The 16,241-nt window shown below is 46.7% G+C and overlaps 2 protein-coding genes across 4 annotated transcripts in view; one reads left to right on the top strand and one right to left on the bottom strand.

The window, feature by feature from the left end:
- Nucleotides 1–9,512, top strand: part of KCNAB1 (potassium voltage-gated channel subfamily A member regulatory beta subunit 1) — a 72,483-nt gene extending 62,971 nt beyond the window's left edge. For all 3 annotated transcript variants that reach the window (XM_040613874.1, XM_040613876.1, XM_040613875.1), the window contains exons 9-14: nt 3,652–3,737; nt 4,890–5,010; nt 5,700–5,794; nt 7,338–7,458; nt 8,279–8,367; nt 9,007–9,512. In XM_040613874.1, coding sequence (XP_040469808.1) covers nt 3,652–3,737; nt 4,890–5,010; nt 5,700–5,794; nt 7,338–7,458; nt 8,279–8,367; nt 9,007–9,096 — 602 coding nt within the window. In that variant the 3' untranslated portion in view covers nt 9,097–9,512. The remainder of the gene's footprint in view (nt 1–3,651; nt 3,738–4,889; nt 5,011–5,699; nt 5,795–7,337; nt 7,459–8,278; nt 8,368–9,006) is intronic.
- A 2,802-nt stretch (nt 9,513–12,314) lies between these two features.
- Nucleotides 12,315–16,197, bottom strand: SSR3 (signal sequence receptor subunit 3). Its single transcript, XM_040613877.1, has 5 exons — nt 16,006–16,197; nt 15,240–15,366; nt 14,729–14,827; nt 13,569–13,700; nt 12,315–12,870 (listed from the first exon to the last, which is right to left on the bottom strand). The coding sequence occupies exons 1-5, from the start codon at nt 16,142–16,144 to the stop codon at nt 12,804–12,806; spliced, it is 564 nt and encodes a 187-aa protein (XP_040469811.1). The 5' UTR covers nt 16,145–16,197; the 3' UTR covers nt 12,315–12,803.
- Between the last annotated feature and the right edge of the window lie 44 nt (nt 16,198–16,241).

Here is a 16,241-nt window from a genome sequence, read left to right as displayed (position 1 = left end):
AATAAGGTATAAACTGTGGTGCTTGGTGAGATTTCGAGCAGGGTGAAAAAAGGGACATTTTTATTATGAATGGTGTGGTGTTGATTCTTTCTATGTACTTGGTGCTTTTTTTTCATGGTTCACCTACTAAGCCACTTCTATCCCAGAGCATCTGTTGAACCATCTGTCAGTTCTGCGCTCTCTGGCGTGTGCAGTAAGTGCTGAGCTGCCTCCGCAAGACATGCAATCCCTGCTCCATCTCCTTACATGCCTATGCTTTTCCCACGAGTAAATAGCCGCTTCTGATGGAGAGTGGTTGGTAGGTACCTTCAGACATCCCCTGCTTGTGCTGCTCGTGACAGCACGCGAGGGTCCCGCTCCAGCAAGCAGCACGGTTGCCTGCGGTAAGGTACAACCCAATGAAGGATAGACTTCCAATGTGCCTTGTGTTTTCCTCGCTTGCTGCGTGCAGGTGAGGTTCCTCTGCTCTCACTGCTGCGATGCGTGTGCCCGCGGGCATCAGCAGGCGGCGGAGCAGCCGCTCACCTGGGGGTCCCCAGCCGCAGCAGGGTCGCTCCCCGTCGCCCACGCTGCTGCCGGCCCCGCTCGGGCTGCCTTAGAAGGCATGGGGGATGCAGAGCTAATAAGAGAAGATGAGCGTTTAATACAGATTTCTTTATTGTAGGCGACTCTGGTCCCCAAAGAGGCAGGCAAAGCTTGCTTAATGTGAAAATCAGAAATGTATTTACCTTTCTTAAAAGTCTCTGAGCAGACTAAAAAAGCTTTCCATTGTAAAAGCAATACAATATTAGCTTCAAGGAGCATCTGGAGATGAGTATCCCGCTCAAAGCTCTTTGCATAACCCTGCAGGCAGGCCCTTGGTCCCTGTTGAGGGCAGCCCTGTCCCCCCTTGCCCAGGGCTGTTCCTGGGGCAGGCAGGTGAGGGGCTGCCCTCGCTGGGCTCAGCTGCATGTGGGGCCATCCTGTGCCTGGGGGACCCCGCCAGCACCTGGTCCCCCCGTGCCGGGACCTCTGGAGATGGGTGATGGGAAGGACCTGGGTTCTCTCCTGAATTTCGGCAGGTTTCATGCCTTGTTAGTCAGGCTGGAGAGCTGATCCCCCAACTGTGATAGCAGATGCTTTTTTTCCTCATCCCAAGTGGTTTTCCCAGCAGCAAGCAGGGCAGCTCTGGCCGAGGGGAAGGAGGGTCCCTAGGGTCCCCCGGTGAGACCCTCTGTTGTCACAGTGCTGGGGGAGTTGCATCGGCCAGCCCACAGCCCTGACAAGCAGGGAGGGAAGGTGGTGTGGTTCCTGTCAGGGAACTTTAAGCCACTTCAAAATTATTATTATTATTGTTATTATTATTATTTTGCCACTGAAAGCTGTTTTCTGGGGTTTGAAAGATCCATTTATTTTTTTTTTTTAAATATTCCCTTCTTAAGTGATGCCATTTGTGCCATCCAGCTGGCAGACCGAGTGATCCAGGCATGTGCTCTTCACAAACAATCCCATCACCATGCCCATGGGAGCAGGCTCTGGTAAACAAGAAGAGATATAGATATATATCTACTTTTTTTTTCTTTTTTTTTTGAGTTGACTTCAGTTTTTCTTGAAAGGACTAGAGGTGGGAGAAATGGAAACAACCATGGACTGAAATGTGTAAGAGGCGTATGATGAAATGCTTATCAAAATTCCTAAACGGTAGTGTGGCAAAAATAGAAACCTAAAGGCAGAGAGAAGCCGGGGCTGCCGGGGAGGGAGGGATTGCCGTGCAGCTGCCCATCACACACCGCGCACCTCGGGTAGCTGCCTTATAGCGGGGCGTTTTGTTGGGCTAGGACATGCCCAAGAATAAAATGCTTAGAAATAGAGAAAAGTGTGACTTTGGCCAAAATGAAAGAGGGGGGGAAAAAAAAAGAAGAAAACAATATTTGGCATTTGAACTCTCTTCTTCATCAGGGGAAAGATTCCCCAAGCCAATGTGTCCCTTGAGAGGAAATCTCCCCTTCCCGTGGGAAGGCAGGAGCTCAGCACAAGAGGCGCAGAGTCTCATGTACAGCCCTCTGAGGTTATAAATGGAGACTTCATCATCTTTAGCTGCTTGTCGCTGCCTGCAGAAGAAATCTCACAATAACATCAAGATTGGCAGTGTAATCTCCCCTCTGCCAAGCTCCCTTTCTTTTTTTCTTTCCATAAATAGGATGAGAATCCTCATGATATAAAAGGCAGCTCATCTTGATCTTGAGACAGCAGTGCCCAGAGTCATTGTGCCAGTAACAGCAGGCACGCCAAGGGGTTTAACAGGCACGCAGGGCTCCTCCGCGCAGCCCTGTGTCTGACCAGAGTCATTTCATGTAGTTTGACGGGTCAGAAATCAATGGTGTAGGTGTGGAGTACGGGTTCCTTGCCGCTTTCCCAAGGGAAGAGCACACTGAGAGGTGGCAGCACCCACTGACTGCGGGGTGCCTTGTGCGGTACTGGGAGTGGTGACTAAGTGTGAATTATTTTTTTATTACTTCTTTTTTTTTTTTTTTTTTTTTTTGCTTCTCTGAGTGAGTTTAGCCCATTTCTCTCCATTTAAATGATGTGCTGTAGTGGCCAGTGTAGTGCCAGTGCCCTGGCAGCCACTTCTCAGCTCCAAAGGGCAGGGAGTGCCAAAGCTCAGTAAGAAATACGAATTTATTACTGCAGCCAGGGCAGTTATTTATGCTCTCATAGTTGCTCATGAGGACTGTCCCCCCCGGGGCTGCAGACTCCACCAGTCCCCAGACCCTCCTGCCCTGGGGACCCCACTCAGCCCCTGGCTCCTCTGCAGCAGCGATGCGATGGGCACTGCCTGGATCCCCATACACCATGTACCCAGCAGACTGCTTCCAGGCAGAAATAAGGCTGAAAAATGAGCTGCAAGCAGTAAGCAGGGACTATTTTATTTATAGCATTAGCAAGGCATCCTACCAGGCTCTGCAACCTCCCATGAAACCATGAAGATAGACAACTTTTTCTCCTTTTCTCACAAGCTAAAGTTTATAATGGGGTTTTCCCCTGCACAAGAAGACGGGGCTGCTCAGCAAAGGTCTGACGGATGGAAATTAAAGATGCTGTCCTGGTGCATGCAGCCTCGCAGGCTTTCACCTTCCCAAAGGAGAATGAGGACCACGGGACTGCCGCGCCGAGGAGCGGTGCTGGGTTTTGCAGAGGTGCCGCCTGCTCCTCCTGCGGGCAAGGGGCCCTCGGCAGAGCAGGGTTCAATCATCCAGTTTTGCAACTTTATCCTCAGCATCCCAATATTCTTTGTAAAAAGAAGCAGCACCAGATATAGGCTTTTAGTAAAGAAATTTTAAAATAAATGTAATTGATCTTTTAGTTTATTTTTCGACTGTGCTGCCCTCTTGTGTTAAATTTTAAAAGAAATATTATTGTAAGGAGGTGGTAGGCAATAGCCAGTTGGTAAAGGCAGTTTTTAAACTGCAGGATAGGATAAATGTCTTTTCATTTGTACTGTCAATGCTTTTTCATCCATGCTTGAGAAAGAGGCGCAGCAGAAGTAGTGTTTAATGCAAAGCTGCTCAGGCTTGTCAGCACACTAGGCATTTCTAAGTGGCTTTGGGAGGATTTGGTGCTGAAAAATTGGCCTCTGTGCAGTTCTCATACTACTTTTTTTGCCTCCTTTAGAAATTGTCCGAGCGATGACACATGTAATAAATCAAGGCATGGCGATGTACTGGGGAACGTCGCGCTGGAGCGCCATGGAGATCATGGTAAAGTCGATCTTTAGGGAAGCGCTGGCACTCGGTAGCTCTCCGTCCGTCCAGGCTGCAGCGCCTGCGGGAAGCCACGCTGGGAGCTGAACCACGAGCGTGTGACTGGGCTGGGGATGTCTGCGTTTTACTCCATCCAACACCTTTTCACCTAAAATAGTTTTAAAACCCCTTCTCTAATGAGCCTGATGTTAACTAGAAGATGGGCTGATCTAGTGGTTTGGGGGTCCTGGCTGGTTTAATGGGGGTTTGTTTAATTCTAGTTTTATTTGGTTGACTTCAAGACTTTTGGTAAAGGGCCTGTTTGATGTCCGTGCCCGTGGCCACTGCTGCCCCATTTAAGACGTGGCTCTCAGCAGCAGCCCCGTGACCTGTGGGACCATCGGGGCTGCTGCCGCGGTGGGAAGGGTCCCTGTGCAGGGGAGAAGCCCCCACGGGCGGCACCGCTCTGAACATGTTGTGTCCAGAGGTGCAGATGGGAAATACCCCTGCCTGGCCGTAGGGACCTCCTCGTTGGCTTTACCTCAGAAACCCTAGGCTGGGGAACCAGCACCCAGACAGCTTGTCCTTAACGCTTCCTCAGAAGCATTTGTTGTTGCTCGGAGAAGTGGTGGCTGCCTCATCCCTGGAAACGTTCAAGGCCAGGCTGGACGGGGCTCTGAGCGGGCTGCTCTGGCTGGAGATGTCCCTGCTCACTGCCAGGGGTTGGGCTTGGTGACCTTGGGTCCTTCCCACCCAAACTGTTCTACAGTCCTGAGAGATGCCAGGAGCGTTCTGCCAGTCCCTGCTTCTTGCAGCGGGGTCAAAACAGGATAAACAATCTCAGCACCCACCGTCGCAGCCGGGCAGTTGTTCGGCTCGCTGCTGAGCCGGCGCAGCAGCTTGGGGCTGGCAGCGGCAGGGGGTGGGCACATGTCCTGCTGTGGTGGGCGCGGGGGCAGCGGGGGAGCAGCACAGCCAGCAATGTGGCTGCATCTCTGCCTTGGCCCGGCGGTGTGCGTGGGGACGTGCTAAGGGATAGCCCTTGCGAAGGCAGAGTGAAGCTTGGGTTCGTCGTCTCCTGTACGCTCAAGGAGCCCTGGCTGGTAGGTTCTATCCTACAAGATGCTTTTCCTTAACCTAGTCGTTTATCTACTGACTTCTTTTCTGCAGGAAGCCTACTCCGTAGCCAGGCAGTTTAACATGATACCACCTGTGTGTGAACAAGCTGAATACCATCTTTTCCAAAGAGAGAAAGTGGAGGTTCAGCTGCCGGAATTATATCACAAAATCGGTGAGTCTGAGACTGCTGTGCCTGCCGGCTATTCCATTTGCAGAAGGAAACAGAGCACGGGCTGATCTGAGGCTCTAGATGGGAACAGCACTCTCCTTCCCTGGGTCTGGAGGGGACAGACGCGCATCTATCTAATGACTCTAAAGAAAAACCGGCTTACTGTGCCTCTGATAGAAATAGGTGTTAATTCCATGGCTGCTTCTTACTCTTCAAGCCTCCTGCAGCCCCGGAGGTGCCACCTCTGTCCCACATCGGAGGACCCTGATGCCTCCTGGGGGGTCTCCGGCCATGGTGCCCGGCACAGCTGTGCTGGGGGCTGTGCTGGGGGGTGGCCGGGAGCTGGTGCCCCTGCCAAGCAGAGCCAGGATGAGGAGGACATGAGGGTGCCAGGCAGAGCGGGCGTAGGAGATACCTGGTCAGGGGTCAGGAGTGTGGGTCCTTTGCTGCAGCAGGAGCCAGGGTGGGGCTGGGGCTCTCACAGTGAGGTTTTGGATGAATACGCTGATCGGTGTATTCATCAGGGCACCAGCAGCATCTTCCTGGGAGGCACTGACCAGGTGTCACTGCCAGCAGCAATGGAAGCAATCAGCAATTGTTTTGCTTGTATTTTTTTAACTGAAAGTCCTATTTTTGATACAACTCTGATTTCCTGCAGTCTCCTAAAGCCTCCTTCTCTGTTTTCTCTGCAGGAGTCGGGGCAATGACTTGGTCTCCACTGGCCTGTGGGATCATCTCAGGGAAATATGGCAACGGTGTCCCTGAAAGCTCAAGGGCTGCACTAAAGGTATATTCTTGTTGCACGTTTGAGAAAAGTAAATGTGCTGCTTCTGTGAGGGCAGGAAAATAACAAAGGGAAAACAGATCCCTCATGCAAAGGCTGGCCTGTGTGCTGCTGTATTGATAGATCCGCTCAGTTTCTCTGGCAACCGTACTCCAAAGTACGGGAGAATCTGGGTTATAAAGACGCTCGCGTTCCCATCACTGTGAGCTGATGGCTGCGAGCTGGTTGTGGGGCAGCACGTGACTGGAGCCAGGCGGGGGGGGTCTGCAAAAGTATGTTGTCACCACCCTTACATTGACCGGACATCATCAGCGAGAGGACACAAGCCCAGCAGTTCTGTTGTCCATGATGCTCCCAGCTGTTGTGAATCGATGCAGCTGCTGTGACTTCAAACCCTCTTAACCACACAGAGTGGGTAAAACAGGCTTGGACATCGCTTTTCTGCCCACATGTCCCTGGGCACCAACCCACCAGGCAGCGAGTGCGTGGGGGCGAGCCACGGTGGGAGCTCAGCCCCGCAGCATCCCTCCAGGGAGCCCTGCAGCAGGGCAGGCCCCCAGCACCCCACAAAACTTGTGGGTCCTCTGTGGTCCTGCCCTTTGCCAGGCAGGGCAGCAGCCCTCTCTAACAGGTTTTAGCATTGCAGCATCATCACCACAGCACTCAGTTGCTCCAACGATTATCCTGATTTTATTCTTATTGGGGGTTATGGGGTCTCCTCCTATACATGCCCATGGCAGGTGTATTATTCAACAGTTTGAAAAACAGCAGACCACTAGAATGTCACAGATTTGAAAAAAATGGTATTTGAGCCTCTGTATCAGCTGATGGGCAAAAGCCAGTGCTGCCTGACAAGTGCCAGCAGACTGACGCACATCCCTGTGCTGGTTTTTGTTCAGCTTGGTGCTTTTTAAAGGAAAGATGCAGTCTACACTGACTTACTTACAAAAGGCAGCATTTTCAAATGTGGTATTTCATTGCATTTGGGATTTTTTTCCAAAATAAATGTATTATTAACATTTAGTAAAAGCTAGCTAAGAAGGTAGCATCACAGAGAGGGATCCAAACTAAATTGATGAGAGTGAAGCAGAATCAAGTCTCCATTCTGGAGCTGGGAGAATGGAAATCTCAGCTTCATTTAATTAATTTTCTAATCTTGAATGGTAATAATAAATCTTGAGCAAGGTCAGATGTTCTTTCACCATTTTGGGGGGAGGGGGTCTGTGTCAAAATCTTCTCAACTTGACTAGTATTTCACTTTTTCCCACTCTACGATGGGATTCAGTGGTCCAAAAATAAAACTGAGGAGGTTCCTGCTTCCGGACTGAATCCACCAGTGGCGTAAAGCCAGAGAGAGACAGACAGGCTCCCACCAGAGACGTCCTGGTCCTGTTGTAATTGCTTCGGGTAGCAAAGCATCGTGTTATTTAGCTTCCATCACCTCCTGGGTTGGATATGGCTTTTTAAGAGCTGTTTGTAATTGCCTTAAACTTTCCATTTTGGAAGATTAAAGCTAACAGTCGATTGCAATGTAATTCACCTCCAGTGCTACCAGTGGCTGAAAGAGAAAATCATCAGCGAGGAAGGCAGGAAGCAGCAGGGGAAGCTGAAGGACCTGTCGCCCATCGCCGAGCGCCTCGGGTGCACACTGCCCCAGCTGGCTGTCGGTAGGTGACAGGGCGGGCGACGACTGTCACTGCTGTCACCAGCACTGGACCCAGCTCGTGTTCCCGTAGTGCGAAGGGAAATACTCTGCAATGCTGGCAGAAAGTTGGTGCCTTACGGGCTGGTGAGAGCAGAGTGCAGGCGAGATCCTATGCAGACCCCTACAGCCAGGGGAGCTCTGTAAGTGCTCCTGACATCTGTTAAGTATCGGGATGGTTAGGTGAATGTGGCACAGGCAAAGGTGTGTCGCCTTTCAAATAGGAGCAAGGATGGCTTTATCTTTGCCAGTATCTATAGATCTGTTTATTATTTAAAATGCTTAAATGATTATTTGCTATCAGGGCTTATGGAACAAAATGCAAGAAGGAAAGACTGAAGGTGGACAAAGCAACAGCTCATTAGGAGAAGGCTAACCCAAACCCAGGGCACCAACGCGTTTCAAGGAACACAGTAAAAGAACAAAACACACTGTAGGATATTAAAATGCTGTGTATTGTTTTTGAGGTTACCCTCGGTCCGCTAGCCTCACACAATAACATTCTTTTACAAAAATTTTTAAGTGGTAGATTTAAAAATTACTTGAAATAAGATTGTTTCCAGCATCATCATCACCAGGCTTTGATTGACAAGAGGTCTAGTGTATCTTGGGCCATCCTTGGGGCTCCAGCTCTGACCTCCCTGTTTCTCCGAATGGTCCCTTCACTGGTGGAAGCCGGCAGTTACTCGGCTCTGTCAGACAGAAGCTCTGACAAGCATTAGGATCTGGAGTAATGCCATGTCACAAAGCCTATGCTCCTGACCAACTTGTGACTTTATTCCCAGCATGGTGCCTGAGAAATGAAGGGGTGAGCTCCGTCCTTCTGGGATCTTCCAACCCAGAGCAGCTGATAGAGAACCTTGGAGCCATACAGGCAAGTGCAGGTGGTGGTGGCACCTCAGCCCAGTGGTGGGCTACTGTTCAGCTCCCTGTGCGGGTAACACCAGCATGCCTTGGTACCAGCACCCTACTTCTTTTAATATAGTTTTAATACTTTGTATCTTGTTTCAGGTGTCTTCCAGTTCTAGTTATGCACATTAATTACACAAACCTATGGTGTATCCCCATGACTTGGCACCATTTGCAGTAGTTACAGCTGTATCCAGTAACAAAAGGGTGGCACCAGCAGGTTTAATGTACCTGAAAAAGCAACAGACCGAATTGCAGGGCATGTTGTGATATATTCTGTGCTAAGTCTTCTGTGGGGCACGTGTCACTTGCACCCACCTTAATTATTCTCTGTTGCTTTTCATAATAAGAGCTTCCCGTGGTGCTCTTGCCACCAGCTTGCTTTCCACTGCAGCTGAGCAACACCGTGCATGTGAAGTTTTGGAGTACTTCTGTGATTCTCTCACTGGGTAAAGATACTGCAGCCATTTTTCCTTTAAGGCAGAAAGGTATTAGATGGATGTCTAAAAACCCAGAGGAAATGTTGTTTGATAAAATTTAGATTTAGATTTGGAAAAACCTTTAATGGAAGCTTGGTTAAACATCAGTTTTCTTCTATCCCCAGGTCCTTCCAAAGATGACATCCCATATTGTAAACGAAATAGATAATATTCTGGGAAATAAGCCCTACAGCAAGAAGGACTACAGATCATAATGCAATGCATGAATTACCTGGACTGCATGGTTTAAAAAGTGCTCTGTACAGAAGTACAGCCCCGAATTAATATCCGGTCATGAGAATCATTCAGCAGCTTGCTGCTTGGTGTCTACTGTCACTGGATCCTTTGAGATGTGTGCTGTTGCTACTAATCTGCAGTGAAATTTAAAAGCACAGTTATCTCTCTTCTAACCAAGAATGATCTTGTATTTTCTTAACTTCAACTGAATTCATTTTTTACTTTACTCTTAGCACCTCATGCTTGTGCTGTGAAAAACACTTGTAAAGCAAAAAATAATTTATAACCTTCAGGTACTTGGTAATTAAAGAAGGATGTACAGATCTATTTTTTCAATGAAGAAAAGCCAGACACAATTTAAGGTTTTAATAAAACCATATTTGGGAAATCTCAACTATAAAGTTTCTTCAGGTTAACAGATAGAAGGGGCAAGCTCAGATTTTCTGTTCTCTTTTTTATGCTGAATACAAGCTTTAGATTTTGTTTGTAGTTGAATAAAGGATGTAATACGGAGAATTAGTTAGAAATTAGATAGCTCAGCTCCTAACTATACAATTACTTCAGCTGTGGAGTGCTCATAGGACATATTTCTGAGTACAAGACAGAAGAGCACAGGTAGAAAACCCAACCTCGCATGCCAGGTTAATAAAAACAACAGCTGTTTGCAAATTCTAATGTTAAGTTAACCTTAAACCATGAAAGCCATGATAAAATATTGGGTTTTGCATCTATAGAAACCTGCCTCTACTTCTGCCTGCTTGTAGACAGAGCTATTGCAAATTTCAATATTCATGAGCTTTTAAGGATATAGATACTTATAAATACATATATAATATATGGCTGCTGAAAAATACCAGAAAGAAAATCAGGTACGTAATTTGGTGGAAGGCTACATTTGCTTTAACTTGTTCTGGAATCGGGCATAAGTAAATGCATAGTATTTTTAAGACACATTTTAATCAGGTAGTTTTTTGTGAGCATTTCATCCCTCTACAGGAGTCGATAGTAAGCATTTATATATTGATTTGCCCATCTTAAGACCCGTGTCATAGTTCACCATGAGTTTGCTTTGTAAAACACATCTATGATTTCCGTAGCTGTTTCTCACTCGTATTGAATCGCGTACTTCGGGCACTATTTCCTAGGGGGGTACAACTATGTACAGTATTTGTAGGACCCTTGTATTCTAGTCCCCTTAAATCCAGGGTATCTGCAGAGTGTGCACAGTGTTCACATGAGCCATGTGAACAGATACTAATACTTGAGTTGTCTTCTCCTGTATTTAATCCCATGAGCTACGGTATGTGTAAATGAACTTAGCTACTGTATATCCAGAAATGCAGTCTGACTTCGACTTCTGCTTGGACACAATAAAAGCATTTTGTGCATCTAATTTTATACTTAAGAGACCTGTTACTAATGGCAAGACTGATTTTGAAACAGCAATGGTTTACGTTGAAAATGGGTGTGTATCATTCCACAGGGACACGCTAATCTTCAGCGCTACCTGGGTCAGGCAACGGACAATGACCTCGGGCCAGAGGAGCAGGTACAGCCGGGGAGCGAAGGGCTGGGCTGGCTGCGCGTCTTGGAGAAGGTACTTCTAGATGTTAAGTCTCTTGAGGCAGACATCAGGTGAATGTAACATTTTGGCCTGAAGTTAACAGAATGTGACCAACATGACCAACAGTACAATTTAATGTTCTCTCTCCCCCTTCTCACACTCATGGGAATCCAACAACGTATTAAAAATACATCAATTCCCAATGTTCTTTTTTTAAAAAAAAATTGAAAATGAGATGGCATTTGCCCTTACTTAGAGCAAAAGCTTAAGTCAGCTTGCCTAATGCTCTGAGGGCAATGGGATGCCCAGCAGTAGCCCATCCTTAGGCTAACTTTTGGCATTATTACCATAGAAAGTGGGTGGAACTTGCAGTGGGAATTGCAAGGGAAAAAACAAACACAACCCTCCAGAAAAACCTCAAAAGCAAATCACCCGTGACAGCAAAACAGCAACATTCAAGTCTTGTTGCTTACAGAGCAGCCAACCTTGCTTCATGTTTGATTCCGACTGTTCATAGGTCTGTTAGAAATCTGTTTTACATATGCTAAACAGACTAAAATATATACAAATTATATCCTTTACAATAAGTGATAGGCCAAGGAAAGTAAAATTATGCAAAGCAGGCACCAGCACTATGGGAAGTCTCCTTTCAGTAGCAAATAAGGAGGCAGAAGCGATAAAAGAAAATTCTACATATTTTGAGGGAAAACCACAAAGTTTATCTGGAGTGTTGAATGACCGACCAGAAAAGTAATTTCAATGGCACCTCTAAAGTGCACCACAACCACTGGAATTTTCATGATGTAAGCACATGAAGAGTACTATCTGTACTGGGAAGCAAAGTAGAAGTAACTCAAGCAGTGGAGAGTTGAGATTGAAGACCCCCATCCAACCCCCAATCCCAAAGGATGCTGAGTATTAATAGTCAGCAGGCACTGGGTCATTAGGTAATAGTTTTGTGAGACTGCCCTGGTTGCGTTTGTCAGAACTAGAGAAATCACAAACTCTGCATACTCTAAGGCAGGCCAGATACACTGTCTCCTGCACTCCAGAATCTTCATTTTTACTCTATTTTACATAAATACAAATCTCATTGAAGTTAAGATCAGCAAAGTCATTGTTACATTAAATCTGATTATAAGCTTTCTCTTTCTTCCCTGCTTAGGATTCCAAGTCTGTAATGGCAGTATCTGTAACTTTTACAATAGAATTCCATTAACAGTAGCAGAGTTTAGCATTTAACTTAAGAGCGGCTTCACCAACAGCATGAAAAAAAGGATTATCTGATAAACCCATCATAAAGAGCTAGCTAAAGCATTTTTATTAAGTTGTGCCACGCAAACTGGCACTGTTTTATATTTATGTATGACTTTAGAGATGAAGGAGGGGGGAGACGACGACGGGACCAGAAAGTATCAAACCACTTCAGAAGTATTTTTTTAGGAAGTTTAAGATTTGTCCTGACTCCAAGTTACCTAAAAATGAGGAGTATTTCCAACACATACAGTATGTACACTAACTTGTAGAAGAATCCTCTCTCCTAGAGGCAGAAAGATTTGACAAACCTACACACACTGCTTGCCCATGAACATACCAGGGATTTTTAAAAATTAGGAATGGAAATACAAGGAATCAAATGACAAAAAAGCGCCTCCTTTTTATTAAAACTTTTCAAGTTACAATGATAAATGGTGGATTGTCACTTTTCATCACCAGTGAGTTTGGCTCTTGTAACAGTCCCCAAACTCAGAGGGGAAGTCTGTTAGGGGGTTTAATAAGTGTAACTATTTGGCCTGCTGTATAGCAGCCCACTACGCTGTACTCGCCTAGTAGTTTGTAGTACCATCACACCTACTTTTGGTGGTGCTTTGGAAAGGTTATGTTTGGTAACTGCTCACACGCCGTTTCCTTGCTAGGTAAGTAAAAAAAATCATCAATTCTGTTATTGAATAATATCATGTAAAGATCCCAAGAGTAAATATAATTCCTTTTGGATTCAAACCCTCCCCCCATACCCTCAAGCAGTCACATTATAAACAAAAAATGTATTCCTATTCCACCCTTAAGCTTTTGTATGATAGTTGAACCCTCTCACAGAAATGAACTACTGTGGGGTTTTATCTACTTGGAACCTGTAGATAGCAGAGCAATCAGTCCAGATGAAGCACTTATAGAAAGAATGTAGTTTCTGTAGGGAAAAGGTTAAGGACATATACTTGTAAAGCACCACTTCTTTTGCATAGAACACTTAGTACAAGTTTTATGAAAAACAAGCAATTGAAATGGTCTTTGTCTACGAGTTTTGAAATTGCAACATCATCACTTGAAATACAGCTTACAATCAAGGCTGTTAGCAGGACGCTGACATTGTACTTCACCTCAAAATTAAGACACGCCTAAAGTTTACCCTGTTCTCTTAAAAAAGTGTTTATAAATATGCTTAAATACAGAAGATCTTTAATTAACATACGTGGCCCTGACTGGCAGTACTTATTTGCTTAAGTAACAATTTTGCTTGTGAGGTTACTGAAACTAAACAATCCTGTGGCATAAGAGCACCTGACAATTAACCACTGCTGCAGCATTCCTGTAAGAACACAAGCCACCTCCTCATTCCACAATTACAATTGTTAACAGCAAAGCCCTGAGAGTTTCTGTATATCACCCAACCAGTATCTTTAAAGCAAGATGTTAAACATTTAGATGACGGGGTCTTTTTTCTTTTTGTCACCTCTATTTTTACGTTACAGTGTTTCTAAGCTGTGATACTACAACAAACTGCAGGCACCAACAGAGTAATCTCATAACCCACATGACAAGCATAGCTACTATTGACAACAAATAGGAGTAAGACTCCAGTTGTTTCAAGCATGACGTAAAGGATACACAGTGGGGTTGAAGTTCTTCAGCACAAAAAATGAAGCAATGATGACCAAGACCAGAAAGAGAGTATTGTTGTAGAAGATGGAAAAAGTCGTTGCTTCATAGTCTGCAACTTCATTTTTCTTCCACAGAATTCTAGGAAGAAGTTGAGACGTTATTTCAAACTTATTTAAATCCATGCATATCCTGGCACAGCCACCACTGTGAAGCGATTAACACCCAGGGTGTACTAAACCACATATGGCTGCTCTTGTTATAGCTAGGTTCTAAAAGATGGAGCGCAGCAAGAACTACCAGTCAACTCATTACTTAAAGGCAAACCCCTGCATATACTCCGCACCTGTACACTTAAATGGCTTACGCTTGTTTTCCTACCAGGCACATCAAACCTAGCCCTTCCTCAGTAACACTTCTTGTGAGCCTGTATCTGTTAACGTGCCACCTGCATGCCTTGCAATTAGAAATTAGAAAGGAAGATAAGGCTTTTTGCTCCAAAGACCTGACAGGTCATTACCCCATGCCTTGTACAGCCCTAATGAGCATCTAATACTAAGTGCTTCCCAATACACTCATCAGGTATAGCCTGGATATTAGTATGACCTATTTAGTTGGAAATCTGCACACTGACATGTGCCATTAAGGGGTAACAAGTACAACCAGTGATTGCCAGTGTGGCCCAGCAGTATATGGAAATGCTATTCTGAAGGAGCCTGCGTGCCACTATGCAAAATACATCACAGTAGCCCATCCTTAAGAAAAGGAGCTTTTCTGATTTCTGAAGACAGCCATGATGCTTACTCTTCAGAGGAGTTATCAGAAGGCCTGTATACAGTAAGTTGTGTTGTTTTGCTTTGTGGCTCGAGGACTGAGAGGCTGCCTTATAAGGACCTATTGATAAAGGTTTCAATGTCCGAGACCTTTCATTGATCACTCGCCTCAAAAAGGCTTTATGGAAGAACAAAGAACTGACAGTATGTCAGGCGGGCTGGAACTAGATCATCTTTAAGGTCCCTTGCAACCCAAATCATTCTGTGATTCTACTTACCAGAATGCAGAAAAAAACCCAATGGCAAAGCAACAGTCCCCAACATCCTACCTAGAGCCTTAAAGACACCAGGCAGTATTATAAGAAGGGAGAGAATGAAGAGAACAGAGAGGATTACCTTTCATCCTTCTCCTTACGAGACATCTTCCTATTGTCTGCCTCAGACAACTTGCGAGTAACTTCTTTGGAAACAGCATCTTCTCTTTTCTGTGCTACTCTGTAAGAAACACCATTTACGTTAGAGTTGAAAAATTCAAAGAAATCCCAACCCTGGGGTTATAGGAAGCTGTAGTTACAGAGAAGAACAAAAATTAAGCAAGACACTGAACAGTTTTTCTGAATTGAAGGGACAATAATAAATAATTAAATTACTAAAAGTATTAGTCAACTACAGTTTGTGGCAATACCTGCTGAGAATGAAGGCATTTTTGTTATTTCATTGTACTCTTAGCTGACAAGACTAGTCTATTCCACAATTACAAGAGAGGTAAAGGAAACCAATTAGGGGACACTTCTGTGTAAAATAGATTTTGTAGTAACATTTCAGACATTCATAAAAAATGTTGGAAATGCTGGTTTTGATGAATTATTTAATAATAATTTCTACTTCAAAGAGCCACTAAACTTACTTGTGTTTGAGAACAAACTTGACATTCTTATATGCAAAAGCTACTAGGTAGGTACTGATGAGGGTCATTACGCTATACAGGACTGCGGACTGAACCAGATCCATATGCCATATCCTCCAGTAAAGCCCTTAAAAGAAAGAAAAAAAAAAAAAAAAAAGACATTTTGAGCAGTTTCGCTCTCAAAGAAAAGCGCCCCCACAGGAGTCCTACGGAGCTTATGAGCGCTGCAATTCAGCACTGGTTCTGCCAGACCGAAACCAGTTCCTGCAAAATCACTTGGAGGGCTCCTCGAACTGCGTTAAAAACCGCTTTCGAACACAGATACCTGCTTTGCTTGTGGTCGAGGGGCCCAGGCTCGGTGAGAAGCCGCCGCCCGCCCGCCGGGCTCACCGGCGCTGACACGTCAGTGCTCCTCAGCGGCTCGCCCCCCCCACAGGGCGCCGCACGGCCCGTGCCCGCTGCCCCGGGCTGGCGCGACGCAGCCTGCTGGGCCGCGTTCGGCACGGCACGGTGGCAGCCAGGACACCCCGCCAGTCGGCCCAAACGGGCAAGGTGAGCCCCAGCAGCCCGGGGACCACCACCCGCAGCCGGTAGCGGGCCAGGAGCCCGAAGCGGGCTGCGGGCAGTCCCCGCTCCCCTCAGAGCCGGCCGCTCCCCCCGCCCCGGGGCCTGCCCCCCGCCCCGAGGCATGCCGCTCGCCCCCCGCACCGCCGGGGCCCCCACACCAGGGCCTGCCGCCCGCCCCGCCGGGACCCCCGCCGCTCACAGATGGGGATGGCGGACACGATGAAGGCGTTGCCGAAGAAGAGCGCGGAGGACTTGGCGGAGAGGTTGCGGCTGAAGTCCTGGAGGAGCAAGTCTTCCTCCGACTGCTGCCGCCCGCCAGGGCCGCCCTTGGGAGCCATAGCGGGACGCGGGCCCTGCCACGGTCAGCGTGCCGCGACTGCTTCCGGGTCAGGCCGCCAGCGGGGCGGGGGCGGGCCCGGCCCGGCCAGTAGCACT

The sequence above is a fragment of the Falco naumanni genome, chromosome 13 (genome assembly GCF_017639655.2).
Source record: "Falco naumanni isolate bFalNau1 chromosome 13, bFalNau1.pat, whole genome shotgun sequence".
Taxonomy (NCBI): Eukaryota; Metazoa; Chordata; class Aves; order Falconiformes; family Falconidae; genus Falco; species Falco naumanni.
This window is presented reverse-complemented; position numbering and strand designations above follow the sequence as displayed.

What these genes read in the sequence shown, in the direction of transcription:
- SSR3 (XM_040613877.1), bottom strand. Translation starts at nt 16,144, where the DNA reads ATGGCTCCCAAGGGCGGCCCTGGCGGGCGGCAGCAGTCGGAGGAAGAC. An exon ending in AAGTTTGTTCTCAAACACAA is followed by an intron (nt 14,828 to 15,239) that starts GTAAGTTTAGTG and finishes TGTTTCTTACAG; the next exon opens with AGTAGCACAGAAAAGAGAAG. An exon ending in CGTAAGGAGAAGGATGAAAG is followed by an intron (nt 13,701 to 14,728) that starts GTAATCCTCTCT and finishes ACTTCTTCCTAG; the next exon opens with AATTCTGTGGAAGAAAAATG.